The 21,539-nt window shown below is 42.9% G+C and overlaps 2 protein-coding genes across 2 annotated transcripts; one reads left to right on the forward strand and one right to left on the reverse strand.

Moving 5' to 3' along the window:
• Positions 1–62: 62 nt before the first annotated feature.
• slc5a10 (solute carrier family 5 member 10) lies at positions 63–19,596 on the reverse strand. The gene is made up of 15 exons (XM_087802751.1): positions 19,489–19,596; positions 19,351–19,422; positions 19,039–19,143; positions 17,751–17,810; positions 17,040–17,144; positions 16,857–16,962; positions 16,688–16,768; positions 16,416–16,621; positions 14,173–14,308; positions 5,561–5,668; positions 5,346–5,496; positions 5,100–5,268; positions 2,393–2,608; positions 744–840; positions 63–597 (listed from the first exon to the last, which is right to left on the reverse strand). Exons 1-15 carry the CDS (start codon positions 19,594–19,596, stop codon positions 401–403), a joined length of 1,917 nt encoding a protein of 638 aa, XP_087658877.1. The 3' UTR covers positions 63–400.
• sack1gb (scaffolding CK1 anchoring protein Gb) lies at positions 6,943–15,372 on the forward strand. Its single transcript, XM_087802730.1, has 5 exons — positions 6,943–7,969; positions 10,471–10,638; positions 11,438–11,562; positions 11,959–13,222; positions 14,484–15,372. The coding sequence occupies exons 1-5, from the start codon at positions 7,475–7,477 to the stop codon at positions 14,829–14,831; spliced, it is 2,400 nt and encodes a 799-aa protein (XP_087658856.1). The 5' UTR covers positions 6,943–7,474; the 3' UTR covers positions 14,832–15,372.
• Positions 19,597–21,539: the final 1,943 nt, after the last annotated feature.

The raw sequence follows: 21,539 nt of genomic DNA on the forward strand, positions 1-21,539 counted from the left end.
TGTTCAATAAATCCATTTTTCAATTTATGTTTTTATTTTTTATTTGCTGAATCATCAAAAATTACCATTTTAATCTATAATTTTAAAAAGATGTTTACACATTGAATATATTAAAACAATTATTTTAATTTTTCTATTGTTAAATCGACAAAAACATATAGTTTTACTCTTTATTTTATGGTTGTTGCTCATCGTTATATTAGTTGACCTAAGATGGTTGTTTTGAGGGAAAAAACCTAAAAGGGTTTTAAGACTAGTAAAAAAAAAGATTCTGACAAAGAAAAAAACACGTATCAAAATGAAAGTTAACAAAAACACGTCAGATCTGAGAAGTGAAAGAGTTTCTGAGTCGGCTGGACGTGATCCTCCTGGTCCAGTGACGGGGTACACGAGGAGACCTTCAGGCGAAGTAGGCATACAGGAAGATGTTGATGCTGACCAGCAGGAGCGCGTTCACGCAGCAGAACCGGGACCAGAACACGCTCTCCTGCAGGCTGGCGTTCCGAGGCGGGGCCACCTCGTCTGACCTCTGACCCGCTGACATGCATCTGAGTCCCATTGGCCGGGCGCACGAGACCCCCCTCGATGAGTCCGAGTCTGAAGGTCGGATCAGGTACATTTGTATTATATTTGATGTTGAACGAAATGACATCATGTGTGAACCTATGACATCATCAGGGAACCTATGACATCATTAGCTATTCTGTGACCTTGTTTTTTCAGTTCAATATTTATATTATTACCGTAGTCGCAGCTGCGATGGCTGACGGACGACACCTTCTGCAGAGGAATATCTCCTGTAGGTTCCTCAGTCAGAGTCCACCAGGTGAGGTTACGCACCTGAGGAAACGACAGACGTTTGACTCTCAGAACGACGTCATTCAAATGAAAATCATTGTAATCTTCTCTCCACCAGCAGGTGGCGCTTCAGCAGAACCTCGAGACGTGTGTGTATCTATGAACATGTGTAATTGTGTATCTACGAGCATGTGTGGTTGTGTATCTACGAGCATGTGTGGTTGTGTATCTACGAGCATGTATGGTTGTGTATCTATGAGCATGTGTGGTTGTGTATTTATGAGCATGTGTGGTTGTGTATCTATGAGCATGTGTGGTTGTGTATTTATGAGCATGTGTGGTTGTGTATCTATGAACATGTGTGGCTGTGTATCTATGAGCATGTGTGGTTGTGTATCTATGAACATGTGTGGCTGTGTATCTATGAACATGTGTGGCTGTGTGTCTATGAGCTTGTGTGGTTGTGTGTCTAGTTGTGTGTCTATGAGCATGTGTGGTTGTGTATCTATGAGCATGTGTGGTTGTGTATCTATGAGCATGTGTGGCTGTGTGTCTAGTTGTGTGTCTATGAGCATGTGTGGTTGTGTATCTATGAGCATGTGTGGTTGTGTGTCTAGTTGTGTGTCTATGAGCATGTGTGGTTGTGTATCTATGAGCATGTGTGGTTGTGTATCTATGAGCATGTGTGGTTGTGTATCTATGAACATGTGTGGCTGTGTGTCTATGAGCATGTGTGGTTGTGTATCTTTGAGCATGTGTGGTTGTGTGTCTAGTTGTGTGTCTATGAGCATGTGTGGTTGTGTGTCTATGAGCATGTGTGGTTGTGTCTATGAGCATGTGTGGTTGTGTGTCTAGTTGTGTGTCTATGAGCATGTGTGGTTGTGTGTCTAGTTGTGTATCTATGAGTTTGTGTGGTTGTGTGTCTATGAGCATGTGTGGTTGTGTGTCTAGTTGTGTGTCTATGAGCATGTGTGGTTGTGTGTCTAGTTGTGTGTCTATGAGCATGTGTGGTTGTGTATCTATGAGTTTGTGTGGTTGTGTGTCTATGAGCATGTGTGGTTGTGTGTCTAGTTGTGTATCTATGAGTTTTTGTGGTTGTGTGTCTATGAGCATGTGTGGTTGTGTGTCTAGTTGTGTGTCTATGAGCATGTGTGGTTGTGTATCTATGAGCATGTGTGGTTGTGTGTCTATGAGCATGTGTGGTTGTGTGTCTAGTTGTGTGTCTATGAGCATGTGTGGTTGTGTATCTATGAGTTTGTGTGGTTGTGTATCTATGAGTTTGTGTGGTTGTGTGTCTAGTTGTGTGTCTATGATCATGCGTGGTTGTGTATCTACGAGCATGTGTGGTTGTGTATCTACGAGCATGTGTGGTTGTGTATCTACGAGCATGTGTGGTTGTGTATCTACGAGCATGTGTGGTTGTGTATCTACGAGTATGTGTGGTTGTGTATCTATGAACAAATGTATATTGAATGAGTCACGGCCGCTCCAGGAGTTCCGCTGCCAGAGTGTTTATCTTGTGGATTAAAGGCTCTGGTCACAAACTCGTGACATGTGCTTACTCACCTGTGCAGGTGAAGAGAGGAGTTCTTACCTGCTCAGGTTTGGGAGGCGGCGTGAGAAGCGTCACCACCGTCACGACCACGGCTGTGAGTCCACACAGCAGGATGGCGAAGTGCAGGTAGTGGACCCGGCGCAGCACCGCCGGCGCCGAGTCCAGGATGCCGCACCGGGGGGGAGGGAAGGCGAACTCCAGAACCATCCGACACACACCCACGACCAGACCCACCATAAGACCCCAGAACGCCCCCTGCAGGTCAAACACGAGACAGCAGAGGAACAGCTTTAGCATTCAAGCTACCGTAGCATCTTCTTTTGTTAGCATTTAAACTTTAATAGCCAAGAAAACAAACTCGCTAATTTGATGTTAGCAAAATATACTATAAATAGATAATATAATAGTAGATCTATACTAGGATTTGAGGGACGTTAGCATTGATTTCTATTAATTTAGTTCTCGTAGTAGTTCTTAGCATTCAAGCTATGTTATGCTAGCCCTTTAGCAACGTTAGCGTCTTTACTTTTATATCAATTAAAGAACTTAACAATATATATTGACTAGACCCAGACTTATTTTTACTTTAACTGTCTCTCGATAGTCGACAAATATGAAGATAATTTGGGTCAGAGTTCTTGTTGCTTAAACTTTCCCAGCCGCTCGCTTCACACGCGCTAACTTGAGAACATCGTCTGGCGAGCGCGAGAATGCGACGCAGCAGGTTTTTTCGGAGTTGTAAGAAGACTTTGTCCCGACAGCAGCCGTGTTTGCTCGCCATCACACTTCCTCCTCATTGTTCTGACGATAATGGTTTTCAACCTTTTTAAAACGTCAATAAATTAACATTTTCCATCAAGAGTGAGCCAAATGTTGGGATTAAGAAGTTCATTCAAATGGATTTAAACAGAAAACGATTTTTAAATATTGGTTTGAAATGAGAGTTTTTTTCAACGTGTAAAATCAAATAATTATATATTAATTAAGCTAATACAATATTTGAACCCTCTTCTAAACTGGGGATGGCTGTATAAAAACATAATGTTTTTTTTAACCACATTGTTTATTTTTAGAAAATAACTGTATGAGAAGAAAGTGACTTGAGTGTTAATCACTTGGGGATTAAGTGATATTCCAGGTGCAGCTGAGACTCCACCTTGAACTCTTAGAAAAGAAGCTCATAACCAGCGGAACAGAAATATCTAGTTCATAGTTAATGATTTTAATGGTTGTTCCTCAGGCAGCGGGCATGACCCGTCTGGTTCAGTGAGGTCGGACTCGCTGAAAAAACAACGCTGACGTCCGTCTCAAGCTACTGATCCAAGAACCTCTGCTACTGCATCCTCGCGTCATGTGACCTTGTCCAGACCAGCTCAAGTATAACCCAATATTTATCAGCGTGAGAAGTTCCTGCTGATGCTCAGGAGAAAGTACAAAACAATAGCTGCTATAAAGGTGACACACACACACACACACTCCTGCAGACTCATAAAGCTATAAAGCGCTGGACTCATGAGAGCAACCGCCAGAAGAAACACTGCGACCATTGTTGTCCATGTTTTACTTCACACACACAGGTGAGATACACTAGTCCCTTGACACCGCCAGTGAAGGTCTGAACTCGGACCCAGTTGCACTGGAGGCTTACTACTCAAGCTTGTACGACTCCTGCTCTTGTAGTACTAATACTGACTGAATTAAACCTCCTTCTCTTATTCAACCGCAACTTCAGTGCTGAGACATGTTCCACTATAACGACATCTTGACTGTAATAACAACTGGAACAACTTCTCAAACCCACTAATACCTCTTAAACCAATACTTTCACCACTAAGTTTGTTTGTTTGCATGTTCTGTTCAGATTTTCACTGTAAATTTGAGCCATTTTTCTCAGGTTTAGATCTCTATTTTCATTTGCAAAATCTGTTCCATCTAAACTTTATTGTTAAAGCTACGAAAAGGATAAAACTGGATGCAATGATATTTATTCTTTAACAGTCATTGAACAAAACTTCCAGTCCATTGCTCTGCATGACCTTCAAATAATACTATTAAACTGTTCCATTTAGAAATGTTTAAATCAATTTCCATCAATACTATTACTAGTTCAATCCTACATGTATTTCCCTAAAGATCTTTGTTGAATATGGTGCTTTTAAATGATATTTTAAAATAAAATGTATATAAAATAAATATTAAACCATTTTTTTTACAGCTTATTTCTTTTTCATGCACTTTTGTACATATTTTTTTTTAACTAAAGATCTTTTTTTGAATAATTTTTTTGGCCTTTATTTGTCATTTTTGGGGTTTTGGTTTTATACTTTGGGCAGTGCTTTTATAAAATATTTATTTAATAAAATGTATATAAAAATAACAATACATTTAGTTAATTAAATTAAATAATGACACAGTAACACTTGTTGAATTAAAATTAAAACATATGCTTATTTTCGAATAATTTTCACATCATATAAAATTCTTCATTTGTCACTTTCTTCATGTGGCTTGACGGCCCCTAACATAATGTGGCCCCCGATGAAATGTTGGATGGTTGTCTCAGAATAAAAATCGATTCTTGCCATTTCTGCCAAAAACACAACATTGCTAGTACTGTTAATACAATAGTATTAATTTAGTAATAATAATAGTGCTCCTTATTACACGCCGACTCAGTGTGTGTGTCGGTGCATGTGTGTGTGTCGGTGCATGTGTGTGTGTCGATGCATGTGTGTGTGTGCGAGACCTGCTCGTTGGTTCTCTTCCAGAACACGGCCAGCGAGAAGACGGCGGTGACCGGGGGAGCGAGGCAGCTGGTCACCGACTGGATGTAGACGTAGAGCTGGCCGCTGTTGGCCGACTGCAGGATGGGGATCCAGACCACGCTGATCACCACCAGGATCACCGTCACGATCCTGAGCACAACAGACGAAGAAGAGCTGAAGCAACGACGACCCCCGAGGTTGTCGTCAACGCTCCGACGTGGTCCCACCGGCCCACCAGCAGCAGCTCTCTCTCGGGGGCCCGGGGCCGCTGCTTCTTCCAGATGTCCATGGTGAAGAGCGTGGAGCTGCTGTTGAAGATGGAGGTGAGCGAGGACATCAGGGACGCCATCATCACGGCGATCATGAGTCCGCGCAGACCTGGGCGACAACGACACAACTCAGAATCCCACTCTTGGGTCTCCAGCCGGAGGGGTCTGCTCACCGCTGGGCATCAGCTCGATGACCAGTTTGGGGAAGGCGATGTTGGAACACCCCACCTCTGCGCCGCACACTCGCACACACTCCTCCGGGTCCACACACCCCACAGAGTCTGCAACGCCAGAGGAACCTCCATGAGTTAAACCTGGAGACTCTATTAAAAACTTTGATTGTCATGGGATCACAACGTTGCTATCAACCAAAGTGGCCCTTGAGCCTGGCTTATCTAAACACTCAAGAGTAATGCGTGACGTAATCCACCGGTTCCTTCCAAGAGAGGATTTTATTAGCTGAGGAATCAAACCAGCAGCAGCGTGATGTTTTGAAGGTAAGAGATCCCAGCTGCTCAATGAGTCCAAGGACTTTTACAAGGAATTAAAGAACTCTTTACAAGTCCTTTTAAAGGAAAAACTGTATTCATTCTGAGACCAAACAGGGACAAACCCAAAGAAAAATATAACAATTAGATTTTGCAGTTTATAATTACATATCATGTAATTAAGTCATTCATTGTGAGGAATAAAATTCAAGACATAAAGTCAAGGTCAAAGGTCAACTAATGTGTTGATATAAGTGTGTAATAAAGTGATGTTGAACCTCTATTGTGTCATCAGTGTGTGTTTGTACAAAACTTTCTTTTCATTGAAATATTGACATTAGAAAATGATTTTAAGCTCCGCCCACTGAAAACACTTTTCTGGAGATTAAATCTTGTTTACGATAACCACGCCCACTCTGCTGTGATTGGTCAAACATGAAGGTTTGTCACATCGTGTCATCAATACCAGAAGTCTCTACCGCCAAGGGACTTGTTGTATAAACAAAGCGGGCGTGTTACAGCTGGCTGGAAGAGGAGTGAAGCCATTATTACATCAATACCAACTCCGCTCTCGTAACCTTTCGTTCGCCCTGATTTCAGATGAACTTTATAAAGTAATAAGTTCAAAACATGGTTATGATGAGGGAACTACTGCATCTACGAAACATATGAAACACGTAAGTGAGTCAGTAGAGTTGGATTGTGACATAAAATATGAGCAAAGGACATCATATTTTCAAACTATAAAATACTTATTTTTCAGACGTAGAAAAAGGTTCTGATCTTAATTGTAATTAAATTAACGTATGTTCTGTATGAGTGGAGGGTCATTCAATTAAAAATAGAGAATTCTAATACAAAATAACCCTGTACAGTATTGTAAAAAAACTAGTATATTATTAAGATACAATATACAATAAATTTGGTTGAAAATAGGGGAAGATCTACAAATATTTCAAATCTAAATTTGAAATATTCAAATCTGAGTTGGTCCAGATACCACCGGATCTTTCGTACATGTGTGGGACCAACGAGGTCCAGGGAACTGGGTGGAGTTTGGACCCGCTCCATAGAACCCGCTACCGGACTCACACCCCGCCCTCCTCCCCAGACCTCGAGCTTCCGTTGCTTGACTGTCGAGTGCGAGACTTCACAGGGACTTGACGGGACCTCAGTGGAACTCTTGGTTCAGGATCTCACCGGGTCTGGGGTCTGGAGCGGTGACGTCACAGAGGACAGACAGGCGTGTCTTTTAACAAAGAAAAGGGACTTCTTGAAAAAACAGTTCGCTGAGTTTGGTTCCGCTTTCGTGTGAGTCAGAGTCGCTCACCCGCTCACCCCCCTCTTCTCCCTCGAGCCCCGAGGCTGAGCAACAGAACCGGGCCGCGGGTCTTGTCTCCTGCCAGGTGAGGGCGTGTATGGGCGGGGCCTGCAGCACCTGAGCGGCCGACGGTTACCCGAGATCAGGTTCGTCCTCTCAGAAGAACGTTTCTGGATCTGTTCTCCACGTCCTGGGTCGTCACGGTGAACCGGAATGATCCGCCAGCCTGATCTTCTGGACCTGCACCCGAGTTCGTAAAGCACCCCCACAGGATCCTCATGGCGCTGTCTCAGGTCCAGTGTCTGAACGACCAGCACGTCAACTGGCGGGTCAGCGAGGGCAAGCCGGAGTTCTTCTACAGCGAGGACCAGCGCCTGGCCCTGGAGGAGCTTATCCTCGGGGGCCGGGACGCCTTCTCGGACTACATCGACGAGAACAAGATCCGCGGCTTCCTCTCGGAACCGGAGTGCAGGAAGATCGCGGAGAACGCGGAGTTGTATCGACCGGGTCACGAGTTCCACCAGCGACCGGAGACCCCGGGTCCGGGGAACCTGACCCCGGCGTCCGGCGGGGAGGAGGCTGGAGACGGGGAGGTGTCGCTCCAGTACTGGCCGGACCGGTCCGAGGCGTCGATGGTCGAGCTGGACATAGGCTGGCCCGAGGCCATCTCCTACCGGGGGGTGACCCGGGTCACCGTCCACACCCAACCCCCGACCGAGGGACACACGCACATCAAAGAGGTGGTTCGGAAGAGCATCGCGTCGGCCCAGAAGGTACCAGAGTCAAGAGACAACATAGAGAACTTATATGACCTATTTAGGGGTGTTTACATTATTATCGCGGGGAAGGTCGTTTAACTAGGGTTCGAAAACTAAACCAGGTTATAGACTCTTCATAACTACTCATCTGACTAACTTGTTACTCACATCCTGTTTCCTGTCACAAAGCTATTCACGTGCTTCTGAGTCTGAAACCATCCAAATGGCTGCGAGATGCTGATTCACATTTTTTGTTTTTCTCATGAAAGCAAAAGGGATTAGACTCTACTGTCATGAATCGTCACGTTTTAACCGTCAAAAGTAGAACACAAACAAACACGTGATGAGTTTTCAAATGGAAACTTGTCATGACTGAGCCAGTTTACAAAAGCCTTACTCAGTATGTTTGCACAGTCTAATGTCTTGTTGCATTATTAGTCAACATACATATGCACAAATATTTACACATCAATGCGGTAAACACTAGAAAATCTAGTTAAGATTCCATCTCCTCCATGCTTTTAATGTCACCACAGTTTTTTTTAACGTTAAAGCTTTTTTCTTTTTTCGATTTCTCAGCTCAACCTGACTCAGTATATTTACAGTCACGTTTAACATATGACTCGTTGTGAAAGTGCTAAGGTGTCACGTTTATGAGGCTCAAGTGGCTCTAGATGTAGTAAATGAACGATATCAAAGACGTTATCAGCAGAATAGAGTTCATCTAGTGTTCCGTCACGTTTTCTTCACAGCAGTTCTGGGAACTGTGACCAGAGATACAGGAAGTCAAGTTAGTTTTAGTAACATTTAAAATATTTCCCAATAAATTAAATTAAAATTTTAATAACCAAAAACAATGATCAAACTCGTAGTTTATATTAATTCACTTTAGTTCGCTAAACACTGCAAATGGCTGAAGGTTTAAAAAAAAAAAAGGGGAACATTAATGTAGTAGTAACATGTTGATTACATGTATTTTCTAACCATTTGTCAATCCTTTATTTCTCATTTGCGACTTTTAAATGAAGTACGATAAACCGGGAATTGCTTCTTATCGTCGTCTTATCTTTTAATGTAACAATGTTGTTTCTACTGTGGTTTTACACGCAGAAAACCGTTCTTGATGATTGATGTTGTAAATCAAAGTTAAACTTTCATAACTGATAATTATTTTCCTTATTAATTTATTGTTACCTGAAGCCATGTTACATTTTAGTCAATCCCTGGCAGTCAGTCATCTTGGCCCGGTTCGAAGTTCTTTTATAACTTCTGGTATCGGACCAAACTAGTTTTGCAAAAACTCTTTTGGTTCACATCAAACGCTGCACAACGAGCTGGGTTCTTTGTTTAGAAACAGAAACTCGATTTAATTTCATTTTAATATCCATCTTAATATCTGACACCTCTTGGAGCTCAGACAGAGAGTCTGCCCTTTTCTCTGGATCTGTCAACATTCCAGGTCTCAGCTTGATGTGGTCCACAGACCCAGACTTCCACCGTGCTGACAACACTGTGATGAGGACATTAATGTCCACGGAAGTGTCAGCACTTTGTCTCACTTTGTTCTGACTCGAAATTAAAAAGAAACAAACACGCAGAAACATGTCAGGCATGAACATGTGAATAATTACGGAACAAAGCAGTGTAACAACACACGGCATTCCCCAAGTGCAAAAACAACTCTAGAAATGGAGAAGAATAAATTTCCAGTGCGCTTTATTAAAGGAGGATGAAGTCCGGAGGAGGATTTATAGACGTGGACATGAAGTTCATGGGAAATCAAGGGGCAGGAGGAACCAAGAAAGTATTTTATATGTAACTGTGCTGAGGGAGAAAAAAAGGTTGTTGAGGTCAATAATCAGAGAGTCAGCCGAGGATGAAGGAGGCGAAGAAGAGAGTGCAGACAGTAGTGGTCGCTGCCATGATGTTTATGGATTCAAGAGGGTTGAGAGGAGTAACATACATGTTTAGAGCCGAGGTCAGCAATAATGTTGGGGATGAACGAGAGGAAGAACAACAACGATGGTTCATGATGGAGATAAGCCTAGATAATGGTTGAAGATAAGGAGTCTATCTGATAAATAAAAACAGACCTTGTCTAACCTCCTTAGTTTCTTCGTAAACTAGGTCAGATGTCATGCTTTGATTTACGAGATTATTTAATTCCCCAAAGAACTTTCCTTTGTCTGCACCCACACCCTTCACCTGCTCTGCAAGTCCGATCCTGTCGGTGCAAAACTATGATGCCGATGTCAGTGAATCTGTGGCACATATTGGGCTGATGAATCGTCACAACAAGTCCTGAAGGCTCTTTAAACTTTAGCAGAAAAGGATGCTTGTATGAGGAACTTGTTGTCAATAGACCTTAAACCTCCTGAGCTGCAGCAACTATTCACCATTTAAATTGTTCGCGACATTAAAAAACAAGAGTTATATCTCATGTGCTCTGATCTTCAGTCTCCCACGGGGCAGGAAACACTCGCAGCATGTTTGACTTCCTGTGTGTGTATGTGTAGGTGATCGCCGTGGTGATGGACGCCTTCACAGATGTGGATATCTTCCGGGACCTGCTGGACGCGGCCTACAGACGCAAAGTTCCAGTCTACATCATCCTGGACCCGGTGGGCGTCCCCTGTTTTCTGGCCATGTGTGGGCGAGCCGATATGCACCGGGGACATCTCAAGGTATACACACACCCGGACCGTGATGACCAGCATCGATAAAACCTTTGTTTTCTTTGCATCAATGTTTATGCACAATCCTCTCTTTTAGAAGTCACAGGCGGAACCATATATGTGTTTAATACATCTTGATGTTGCCATTTCACTAGTTAAGGTTAGCTATTTTTCAAAGTAGGACTAGTCACCCAATGTATTGCATTGATTGCCAGGCTTGCTGAGATGCTGCTTGGCTGCTTTTATTGGATGTTGTATATCATGTAGCCAAGGTGCTTTAGTCCATTTGCTAGTGTTAGCATATTGGCAGTACTAACATGTGATAAAATGGTGAATTACTCCAGTAGAAGGAGCGCACTTGGCCATTAGGCTGCACTACGAGCAGGTCTGTATTAACAAGCTACTCTGGCTAGGAAACAACTCTATAGCTCTACAGGACTTAAACAAGGGAAGGTTCTGAAGTCTACAGAGCCACAGAGCAGGTGAGCTCGCAGCAGTCGGGGCGGAGACATTCCGGGTTTTGATCGACAGATAAACTTCACACTGCTTTCAAACTGGATGTTATCTTTCGCTGAAATCCTCGTCTCTAGAGAGCGTTCAGAGAGAAAGTTAGGAGCCGCGCCCTCGTCACAGGGTCCAAGACAAACAGGGTGTGGCGCTGGAGAGCGCACACTCACCTGTAGAAAGTGAAAACACATTCAAACGGTGTGATAATGGAGACGTTGAGCCGCGGCAACACAAGAACTCATTATCCATCCGTCCCTTTTGTTTTGAGTCTTTTCTCACGTGTAAATTCTTCTCTTGATAGAACCTGCGAGTGCGCTGTTGCGGCGGGGTGGAGTTCTTCACACGCTCGGCTCAGAAGGTCCGAGGATCTCTCAACGAGAAGTTCATGTTGGTGGATGGAGACCGAGCCATTTCTGGCTCCTACAGGTGAGTCCAGACCTGCTCCCTTGCCTGGCCCCAGCAACTCAAGTCAGACTAGAACCCAACACCTTTGTAACTTACAAATAAAAAACAGTGCTAATAGCGATGGATTTCATTGTTAATACCTTAGAGTCGGACATTTTCGTGGTGAAAGATTAACTCCTGGACTGTAACAACTCCCGACACACTAGAAAGGATCAATGCCCAGCAATGACTAAAGTCTACAAAAGCAACAACTTCCTCTTATGCTGAAGAATCACACGAGAACAAACTAATGACACCAGAACTGAGTTAATATTGTATCAAACAAACGTTCAGGCGAGGATGATAGAAAGGTGACCAAGACTTCTTTCTCCACTGACTAGCACTAAAGTCTGACCTCACTGGTGGTTTCATTCTCAGCTTCACCTGGTCGTCCTCCCGTCTGGACCGGAACCTCATCACGGTCATCTCGGGTCAGGCGGTGGAGACTTTTGACATTCAATTTCGGGAGCTCTTCCTCTTGTCCAGAGGCGTCTCTCTCAGCAAAGTCCCCATGCAGGACGAACCGATCCGCGAGCCGGTCCCGCAGGCGGCCCCTGCTCCTGTGTCTGCTGCCATCGCCAGGAAGCTTATCAACCCCAAATACGCTCTGGTGACCACAGGAACCCACCCCAGCTCGGCGCCTTCGGACCAGAACTCCAGCAACAAGAACTCCCAGGTGCCCTCTGGGATGAAACTAAAGAAAGGACGTCTGTGGAACGTTTTTGAAGAGCCGCCGCTCCACCCTGGGTTAGCACATTTGGAAAAGGCCTACCTGATCCCGTACCTCCCCACCTGGCCAGAGCCGGACCCGCCCAGTGACGTGATCGGGTTTATCAACATCATGGACGAGAAAAGGTCTCATAAGGTCCATTTGCAGAGATCTGAGCGGTTCGAGGTCAGTCAGGCCATACGCTTCAGCGCGCCTCCCCGGAAGAAGTCGGAATCAAGTCCTGTTCAAAAAGAAGCTCCGACTTCTCCAGGAGACGTGACGGACTCGCCCCCAAGTCCGGTTGTGATGGCCGTGAAAGAATTTCCCCCGGTCCACCACGACACAACAGATGGAGAGACAAAGACATCAGCGCCACCACCTGAGGTCGCTGTTACTGCAGACAAGAGTGAAAACGTAGTGGAAGTAGCTGCGCCGCCCGTTCCTAAACGCAGGACTCTACACTTAGTCATAGACCAGAACCCCATCGAGCAGCCCGTGGTCACACTGGTTAAAGTAAGCCCCTGCGAAGAACCTCCAGAAGTACCCAGAGAAATCACGCTGACTCGCGGCCGTCTGACCTCCAAGGTGGACGGCGACGACTCCGGCAGCAACGGGGAAGGAAGCCAGGACAGCACCAAGGTCATCTGCGACAAGGCGGTGGACGACCACCCGTCCAGCGCCTCCACCGTGTCGGAGGAGGAGTTCTACGATTGCTCGCAGCACCAGCCGGGCGACTCCCTCACCAACGGGGTCACGAAGAGGTCGGGTTCGGGGTTCCGACACGGGGAGGGGATCAACATGATGGCCCGGATGTCTCAGAGCATGCTGGACCTGAGGGAACCTATGCAGTCGGACGACACCGCCGCTCTGCTGCGACAGTCACGCCAGCTCCGGCAGAGAGGACACGCCTCCCCGCACCGGCACATCGGACAGGTAGGCGTCACCGTAGAGCACGTGTCAAACTCAAGCTGCCCCAGATTGTTTGTTGACAATTAAATTAAATATTTGAATGTAAAATCTTTTCCATAACAATTAAGCAAGAATAAATGCTGAGTAAAGGAACTTAATTTCACAATATCAAATATTTAAATACAAACGTTGCACAGACATCAACTATGATTATTGAAACAGGATCATCGACACAACCATGTTTTTGTCAAAAGAAAAATCACACAGGATTTATCTTGAGAGCTACATTAAAAAAATAGTATTAAAATACACTAAAATTAAATAAATTGATTAAAAACGTACTTAGTATGTTAAAGTGGCCAAAAATAAACAATTAATTGAATAGAAAACATGTATAAATATTGAAAAAGAATACACAACTAAAGTGTCATTTATTTGTTTATATGGTTCAGTTAAGTTAGGGCTACCATGAGTGTTTGTGTGGTTTTTAATGAAGAAAAATGAAACCGAAGGAAAGAACTGAACCTGCTTTGCTTTTCGGTCGGGAGTCAGTGCCATGATTGGTTGTCGATGTGTTTTTTAACCTTATTGGTGAAGGTGTAATTACACAGTTAAACCTACAAGAGCTAAAATAATACCACAAAAACACGTGCAGTGATTCGGATTTAAAAATAATGTGTGTAGTTTATTAACCAGAAGTATGCAAACTTGTACAAACAAAGATGAAGTGGGTGTGTCGCCCTGCTGTTGTGGAAGCAGGTCATGAGAGTGTGTGTGAAGGTGTGTGTGTGTGTGTGTGTGTGTGTGTGTGTGTGTGTGTGTGTGTGTGTGTGTGTGTGTGTGTGTGTGTGTGTGTGTGTGTGTGTGTGTGTGTGTGTGTGTGTGTGTGTGTGTGTGTGTGTGTGTGTGTGTGTGTGTGTGTGTGTGTGTGTGTGTGTGTGTGTGTGTGTGTGTGTGTGTGTGTGTGTGCGCACCTGGATAGAGCGCTCGGCTGATCATGCCAGGGAGGATGATGAAGATGAAGGGCAGCATCTTCAGATAAGCAGCTAGCAGTGATGCTCCTTTCACGTGACTCATGTTCTTGGCGGAGAGCGAGCGCTGGACGATCACCTGGCGGCACAGAGTCAGAGCGAGAGTGAGACCGAAGACATTTAGGATGAGCAGGACCATGTGATGTAGCAGAGCAGAACAAAACAATCAGCAGATTGAATATTATATATACAATTTTTAGGTGATATTGATCAGGGTTTTCCATCTTCTGATCACGTCTTGTTTTTCCTTACAGCTCCTCCGGGGCTCCAGGTCCCCCGCCCGTGACTCGGCAGGACCCAAAGTCGTTTTGGCCAAACCTGGCAGTTTTCACCGTCCGGCCCGGGCGTCTGGCCCGGTGATCGGAGGTCACCGCTACTGGCAGGGTCAGACACTTCACCCGGACTCTGCTCAGGTACGAACGGCGAGGTCGCCGCGGCGACACAGTCCCGGCTACAGGAAGGGGGACTCGACCCAGCAGACGTCCGTGACGTCCGGGCCCCTCGGCATGTCCTTCTCCAAGATCAGCAACTTCAGAAACCTGCGTTCTCGAGGTGGAGCGTCGCAGAAGAAAACCGTGCAGAGCAACAAAGCGACTCGGTAGTCGGACCTGATGAGACGGTGTTGGTGGAACAATCGGAAATCTTCTGGAATCTGTGGCATGCGTGTCATTTCCTGTAGAGGCCTTCTGTGAGAGGAACTCAACGGGTGGAAAGACTTACACCAGCAGCGGTGCTTCCTGGTGAACGGTTTCCGGGTCGGCCTGTTTTTTTTTTACTTCGTGGGATTTTATATTGTGCGTGAAGACGACCTGAAGGTTGGTGAACCTTTAGTCTATAAAGTATCAGGACGAGTCTTTGAAAGGCGAACACGGACATCAGATCGTGATGAATGTGACGAATGGAACCAGGAATAGTTTTAAAAACAGTTTAAAAAAAATGCAAACGCTTACTGCTAATAATAATAATGAACAAATCAAGTTATTTGTTTGGCTTTTCCACCGACACACCGACGAATCCCTCTTGTACAAAATGTATTTATTATTTTTTGTGTTGACCTTGATTGGCAGAATGCTTGTTTGTTTACACATGTTGCTTTGGGTTGTCGAACACAAAAATGGAATAAAATGTATGTTTTTGAAGAAGTTTTAGTGTGAGCTTCGTTTCTGATAGTATTTTCTCTGTCGGTCAGTTGAGGAGCCGAGGGATCATTTTTTTATATCATAAAATCCTCTCTTGGAAATACAGATACTTTTTTCTACATCAAAATAATATAAAAAAAAAACAAAAAAAAACACAATAGGTGATATTTATAATAAAAAGGTTGAATTGACATATGGAACTTCTGATGATGTCACAGACTCTATGCAGTGAATCATTGACCTGACAGTACAAAGGTGATCTGATGAGATCAACGTGTCAACGGTTTAATGTTCTGCCACACTGTGCCAAACTGACTTGTGCTGAGTGTGCAGAAATCTAACCACAGTCACATGACCGGTAATTGTGGTGACCTGGTTGCGAAGGAATCTGCCACGAAAGCACAACGACTCATATAAACCCGTCGGACAAAAATATTTATTCGAAGCAAAGGAAGATGTTGTGTTACTAGCGTTGAGTTTCCTACAGATGTTGTGTTACTAGCTTTGAGTTTCCTCCAGATGTTGTGTTATCTACTTAGAGTTTCCTCCAGATGTTGTGGTACTAGCTTTGTGTTTCATCCAGATGTTGTGTCCCTGGGTTTGTGTTTCCTCCAGATGTTGTGTTATTAGCTTTGTGTTCCATCCAGATGTTGTCTTATCAGCTTTGTGTTTTATCCAGATGTTGTGTTAACAGCTTTGTGTTATTCAGATGTAGTGTTAACAGCTTTGTGTTCCATCCAGATGTTGTGTTAACAGCTTTGTGTTCCATCCAGATGTTGTGTTACTAGCATTGTGTTCCATCCAGATGTTGTGTTAACAGCTTTGTGTTTCCTCCAGATGTTGTGTTACCAACTTTGTGTTTCCTCCATAGCTTGTGTCATTAGATTTTTCTTATGTCTCCATGTTTAGATCATTTGTGTTCAACTTATAGTATTAGTACGTTAAGTGTCTTGTGTGAGTGAAGTGGACACGAGGACCTCCACACTGCTCAGTGTGAGTCCAGACGACCAGCACCAGAGACTCCACATTAGACGTTATCCTCCTCACCTGGTCGGTGCACCAGTACCAGGTGGCGATGATGGTGAGACCCAGAGTCATGCCGGGCCAGGGCAGGTCCCCTGAGGAGGCGTCCCGGAACAGATGCATGGCGTCCTGGCGGGGGAGGTGGCAGCTGCTGTTGGGAATGATCTTGCTGGGGATCGCCTGACTGTAGATCCGCTCCAGGTTACTGTAGCCGCCGATCTCGTTGAAGGCTGCAACACACACACACACAGTCACACACACACTTCTGCTTGACGTTCAATGTGAGTCACACACACCTGTGATGGTGAGGATCAGGGCCCCGACAATCATGATGACCGTCTGAAGGGTGTCCGTGTAGATGACAGCGGCGAGTCCACCTGAGAGACCAGTCAGAACCACAGACTCTTCGCTGTGTGTGTGTGTGTGTGTCTGTGTGTGTGTGTGTGTGTGTGTGTGTGTATGTACCAGCAATGGTGTACATGGCCGTGACCACAAGCATCAGGACAGTGGACAGGTAAAGGTTCCATCCCAGACACACCTGGACAAACAGGGCTCCTGAGTAGAGGTCAGTCTGAGGAGAAGAGTTCAAAGGTGAGAGTCCAACGATTATAAAGAGCATGTATGTGTGTGTGTGTGTGTTTGTCGTACTGATATCTTGGTGAAGACCGAGAGCAGCAGCGACAGCACCGCCAGGTAAGTTCTGATTCTCTCTCCTCCAAAACGCCGGCCCAAGTACTCGGGCATCGTCACGATCTGGACACATGTTGGAAAAATTAAAACTGTAAACATGGAGAGATTAACTTAATACTGAAAATAAAGAGAAGAGATCATTAAAAATAAATGATAACTGACTAAAGTTTTTTTTTTAAGTACAATTTTAAATAAGAATATCAAGAACTATATACATTATCACAATATAAACAAGAATAAAACAAATTCGTTGAAAATGATTGAAATGAAAATAAAACTTGTATCAGGAATTATCATGTAAATTAATATAAAATATAAAATATAAAATATAAAATATAAAATATAAAATGTAAAATGTAAAATGTAAAATATAAAATATAAAATATTAAAATAAAAATATATTAAGTATTAAATATTAAAAGAAAAATATTTTAAATATTAACTATAAAATATACAATATGAAATATGAATGATTGTGGTTATGATTTGATGCTTCGTTGAACTTTAACAACTTGTTTCGTGAAGATTGTTGTCGTGAGAACATGAGACGCCCTGATGAGGAATTTTGGAGCTCAGAAAACTTGTAAGTACAATGAGGACCAGCAGAACCAGCCCAGACATGCTGTGCACGTGCGTGTGCGTGTGTGTGTGTGTGTGTGTGTGTCTCACGCCTGAGGAGATGTACACGGGCACGAACACCCAGGCCAGAGCCAGCAGCACATATGTGGCCTGAAAAGAACAAACATATTAGTCAGAACCTGTAACCTCTGATGGTCTCAGTCGGTTCATCTGCTCTCACAGGTAAATGATCACATGGAAGACACGCCTGCTGCTCATGTATTAATGTCAATAGAATCTAAATAATTATAGTCATTGAAATGAAATTAAACAACACACCATCACACACTTAATGTTATGATGCATTTAAAATAAAATTAAATCATTCTGAAAAAAAGAACCTTAAAGAAGAAATAAGTATAAAATAAATACATACTATACATACTTTAATGTAGAATATAGAAAACAGGGAAATATATTCCGGGAAATTAGATGTACAGACTGTCATATATAATTTAAAAATTAAGTCAATTGATTGAATAAACACTCACTCGTGTACCAACCGGTTTTACGCACAAAAAACGTGCTTAGCCACCTTTTACGTCAAAGTCTATATGTATCAACACTGAAAAGAGCGGAACAAAGTTCGTAATTCCCGCAAGGCCTGTAGGTGGCGTATGCCGGGATCAGCTGCTCAGATGCATGTCAGCCTCACTAGTCACGTTGAGATGTTCACATCAGAGTCACAATAACGATCAATATTGATCATAAATTAACACACAGTAGTTACACTAGTGGATATTAAATTACTCACAAACTTATTAATATGTTTTCATTTACCAAAATGATGATCTGTATTTATTAAGACAACATTGATCACTTTAAAATTAATATTTTAATCCACTATTTAAAAAAAAAAATCTTCATTATCAATACTCAGCACTTGAAGTTACTGATTTACAGTTTTATTCTTGTTAAACTCATTTTGAGACGTTTCTCATTCGTCTCTATGAATAGAGTATTCGCGTTAATAACTGTGTATATAAATATAGAAACATTTACAATGGAGCTTGTCTGCACTATTTAAATTTAAGTATGTGGTCCATGTCAGAAATGTTTAAATGAACGAATATAAATGGCTAATCCAGTCACTTTGCCTCATTTAAATATATGATTTGCATATGTAAAAGAGGGCGTGGAAAGGGACGAACAAGTCTGCGATTAATTCTACGTGCGAAGGAAAAGTGCCTAAATTCGTGTCGCGCTCAGATTCATACATGTGAATATTTTTGTGCTGCGCCATCTTCTGGATTTTTAGTTTCCGGACATATTTAGTAGGAGGTCTACAAAGTTTTTAGTACATGAGGCCCCAGATTATTCAATCCTACTACGTACTCACGTTCCATTCAAACCCAGCGACTGCGACTCCACTGGCAGCTCCACTTCCAGCGAGACCGATAAACAGACCAGAACCTTCAGAACTGGCAAACAGAGACGCTCCAATCTGACACACACACACATAAAAAAGTTTTAGTTTGAGATAGTGTTTTATATCTTGTAAACATTTACAGTAAATCTAAAGCAAGATTCATCGTGTGATGTTGGTTTGACGACCTCTTGGTAGCGTTTTGTTCCTTAACTCAGATGGTAAGTCGTCAAATAAACCACATGTCTTGCTGTCATGAACTACCATTGCCGCAGTTCTACTCACCGGCCACCAGGCCATGTCACGTCCCGCCAAGAAGTACCCGTTCAGCGTGTTCCTGCTCACCCTGCAGGACGACTGTCACACCCGGTTATCAATCGAGCATCACATCAACACCAGCAACAATCCCGGGCCGAGTCTCACCCAGATTCCCACGGCCAGGTTGAGGAGAAAGTAGGTTGCTATGACGATGATGTCAGAGATGCTGAAGGACTGACGGGTGTCGTAGAAGCTCCCGGTCACGTTAGACATGGTCAAAGTTTGAAGTTCACAACTACAACTACAGAGAGAGCGACACACACGGACACACACTCATGGAGGTTTCTGCCGGACTGACTTCCAGAAGCTGAGGTGAGAAGAAGCTGCTGCCGCACCGACGATTAAACACATCGCACTAATGTGGCAGACACACACTGCTGGGGGATGATGGAGTGTGTGCACTGCTGATGTGGACCAGAGTCCACACACACACACACACACACGGTCAATCATTGTGGGCAACACCTTTGTAATCATTAGTGTCTAAAAACCAAATTAAGTGCTGAGTGTGTTTTTTTAAGAGAAGTTCATTCATCCACTTACAAGACTGAAAACCAGGAATAAAGACCGTGAATAATAAACATGTTACAAACAACATACAAAAACTAATGATAAAGTGTCATGTGGAAAATCACAGGTATTTCTTTTCCAAAAATAGTACATTTTCAACAACAGTTCATTTTCAACAATGGTTTATTTTCAACAATAGTACATTTTCAACAATAGTTTATTCTAACAATATTACATTTTCAACAATACTCCCTTTTCAACAATAGTTCATTCTAACAATAGTACATTTTCAACAACAGTACATTTTCAACAATGGTTCATTTTCAACAACAGTACATTTTCAACAATGGTTCATTTTCAACAATAGTACATTTTCAACAATGGTTCATTTTCAACAATAGTACATTTTCAACAATAGTTCATTTTCAACAATAGTTCATTTTCAACCAGGAACGTGCGGTCGGAGGAGGCAGGTGAGACAGTCCCTCACCAACAATGAACTTCACTGCATGTCATTGTTTTCAACAATAGTTATTTCTAACAATAGTTAATTTTCAACGCTAGTACATTTCGAATCATACACAATCTTAGTGACTACATTTGTAATTGTAGTCGACCAAATTATAAACTGCAATCAGGCCTTTTTTTTCTATCTTTCCTGTGTAATCAAACCATTTTCAACTGTAATCAAACCATTTTCAACTGTAATCAAACAATTGTCAACTATAATCAAACAATTGTCAACTATAATCAAACAATTTTCAACTATAATCAAACCATTTTCAACTATAATCAAACAATTTTCAACTATAATCAAACCATTTTCAACTATAATCAAACAATTTTCAACTATAATCAAACCATTTTCAACTATAATCAAACAATTTTCAACTATAATCAAACCATTTTCAACTATAATCAAACAATTTTCAACTATAATCAAACCATTTTCAACTGTAATCAAACAATTTTCAACTATAATCAAACAATTTTCAACTATAATCAAAAAATGTTCAACTATAATTGATTAATGATATATTTCCTCCAGTAGAAGCTGGTTGAGGACCTCAGGTCATACGTCCTTAAAAGAACTAGATCATGTTACTGAGCTCCTCGGCGTATCGTTGTATTCACGAGAAAGGAGGCATCCACATGAAAGTGTGTTCTGATGTGAAATTAACTCACACACACATGCACGCACACCTACACACTTACACACCTACACACACACAAGCTGCTGTTTGTGTGCAGTGAGGAACAGATGGTGGCGCACGGACGTCACACACCTGCATTATCATCAATCTCTTCCTGCACTCACTGTCCACAGAAATGTGAAGCAGCTTCGAGTCAAACAACCGTCACGTGAGCGCAGACTGGAAAGATCCTACTCGTCCACTGGCACGATTATAGCAGAGCCATAATAATAATTACTAGTTTGAATAGTTCCATTGTATCGTCTTCTAAATAATGACTGTCATCATTGAAAGTATTTAATGATCATCTATTAATAGAATCTTTCCAAAGTTACACGAATAAGAGTCAAGGGTCAGTCAGGCTTTCGCTCAGCACACAGCACGCAGACAGCCCTGCTGACATTTTGAATGACTGCTGACTCAGGGTCACCATCGCTCCTCGTTCTCCTGGAC

This window comes from Callionymus lyra, chromosome 1, assembly GCF_982586985.1.
Source record: "Callionymus lyra chromosome 1, fCalLyr1.hap1.1, whole genome shotgun sequence".
NCBI classification, from domain to species: Eukaryota; Metazoa; Chordata; class Actinopteri; order Syngnathiformes; family Callionymidae; genus Callionymus; species Callionymus lyra.

Bases quoted from the DNA above. Each gene is read 5' to 3' on its own strand.
- sack1gb (XM_087802730.1), top strand. From the start codon at position 7,475: ATGGCGCTGTCTCAGGTCCAGTGTCTGAACGACCAGCACGTCAACTGG. The intron at 11,563-11,958 runs GTGAGTCCAGAC...TTTCATTCTCAG, and splicing joins GCCATTTCTGGCTCCTACAG to CTTCACCTGGTCGTCCTCCC. The intron at 13,223-14,483 runs GTAGGCGTCACC...TTTTCCTTACAG, and splicing joins CGCACCGGCACATCGGACAG to CTCCTCCGGGGCTCCAGGTC.
- slc5a10 (XM_087802751.1), bottom strand. From the start codon at position 19,596: ATGTCTAACGTGACCGGGAGCTTCTACGACACCCGTCAGTCCTTCAGC. The intron at 19,423-19,488 runs GTGAGACTCGGC...CGGGTGTGACAG, and splicing joins ACCTGGCCGTGGGAATCTGG to TCGTCCTGCAGGGTGAGCAG. The intron at 5,269-5,345 runs GTGGGACCACGT...TGTTGTGCTCAG, and splicing joins GAGCTGCTGCTGGTGGGCCG to GATCGTGACGGTGATCCTGG.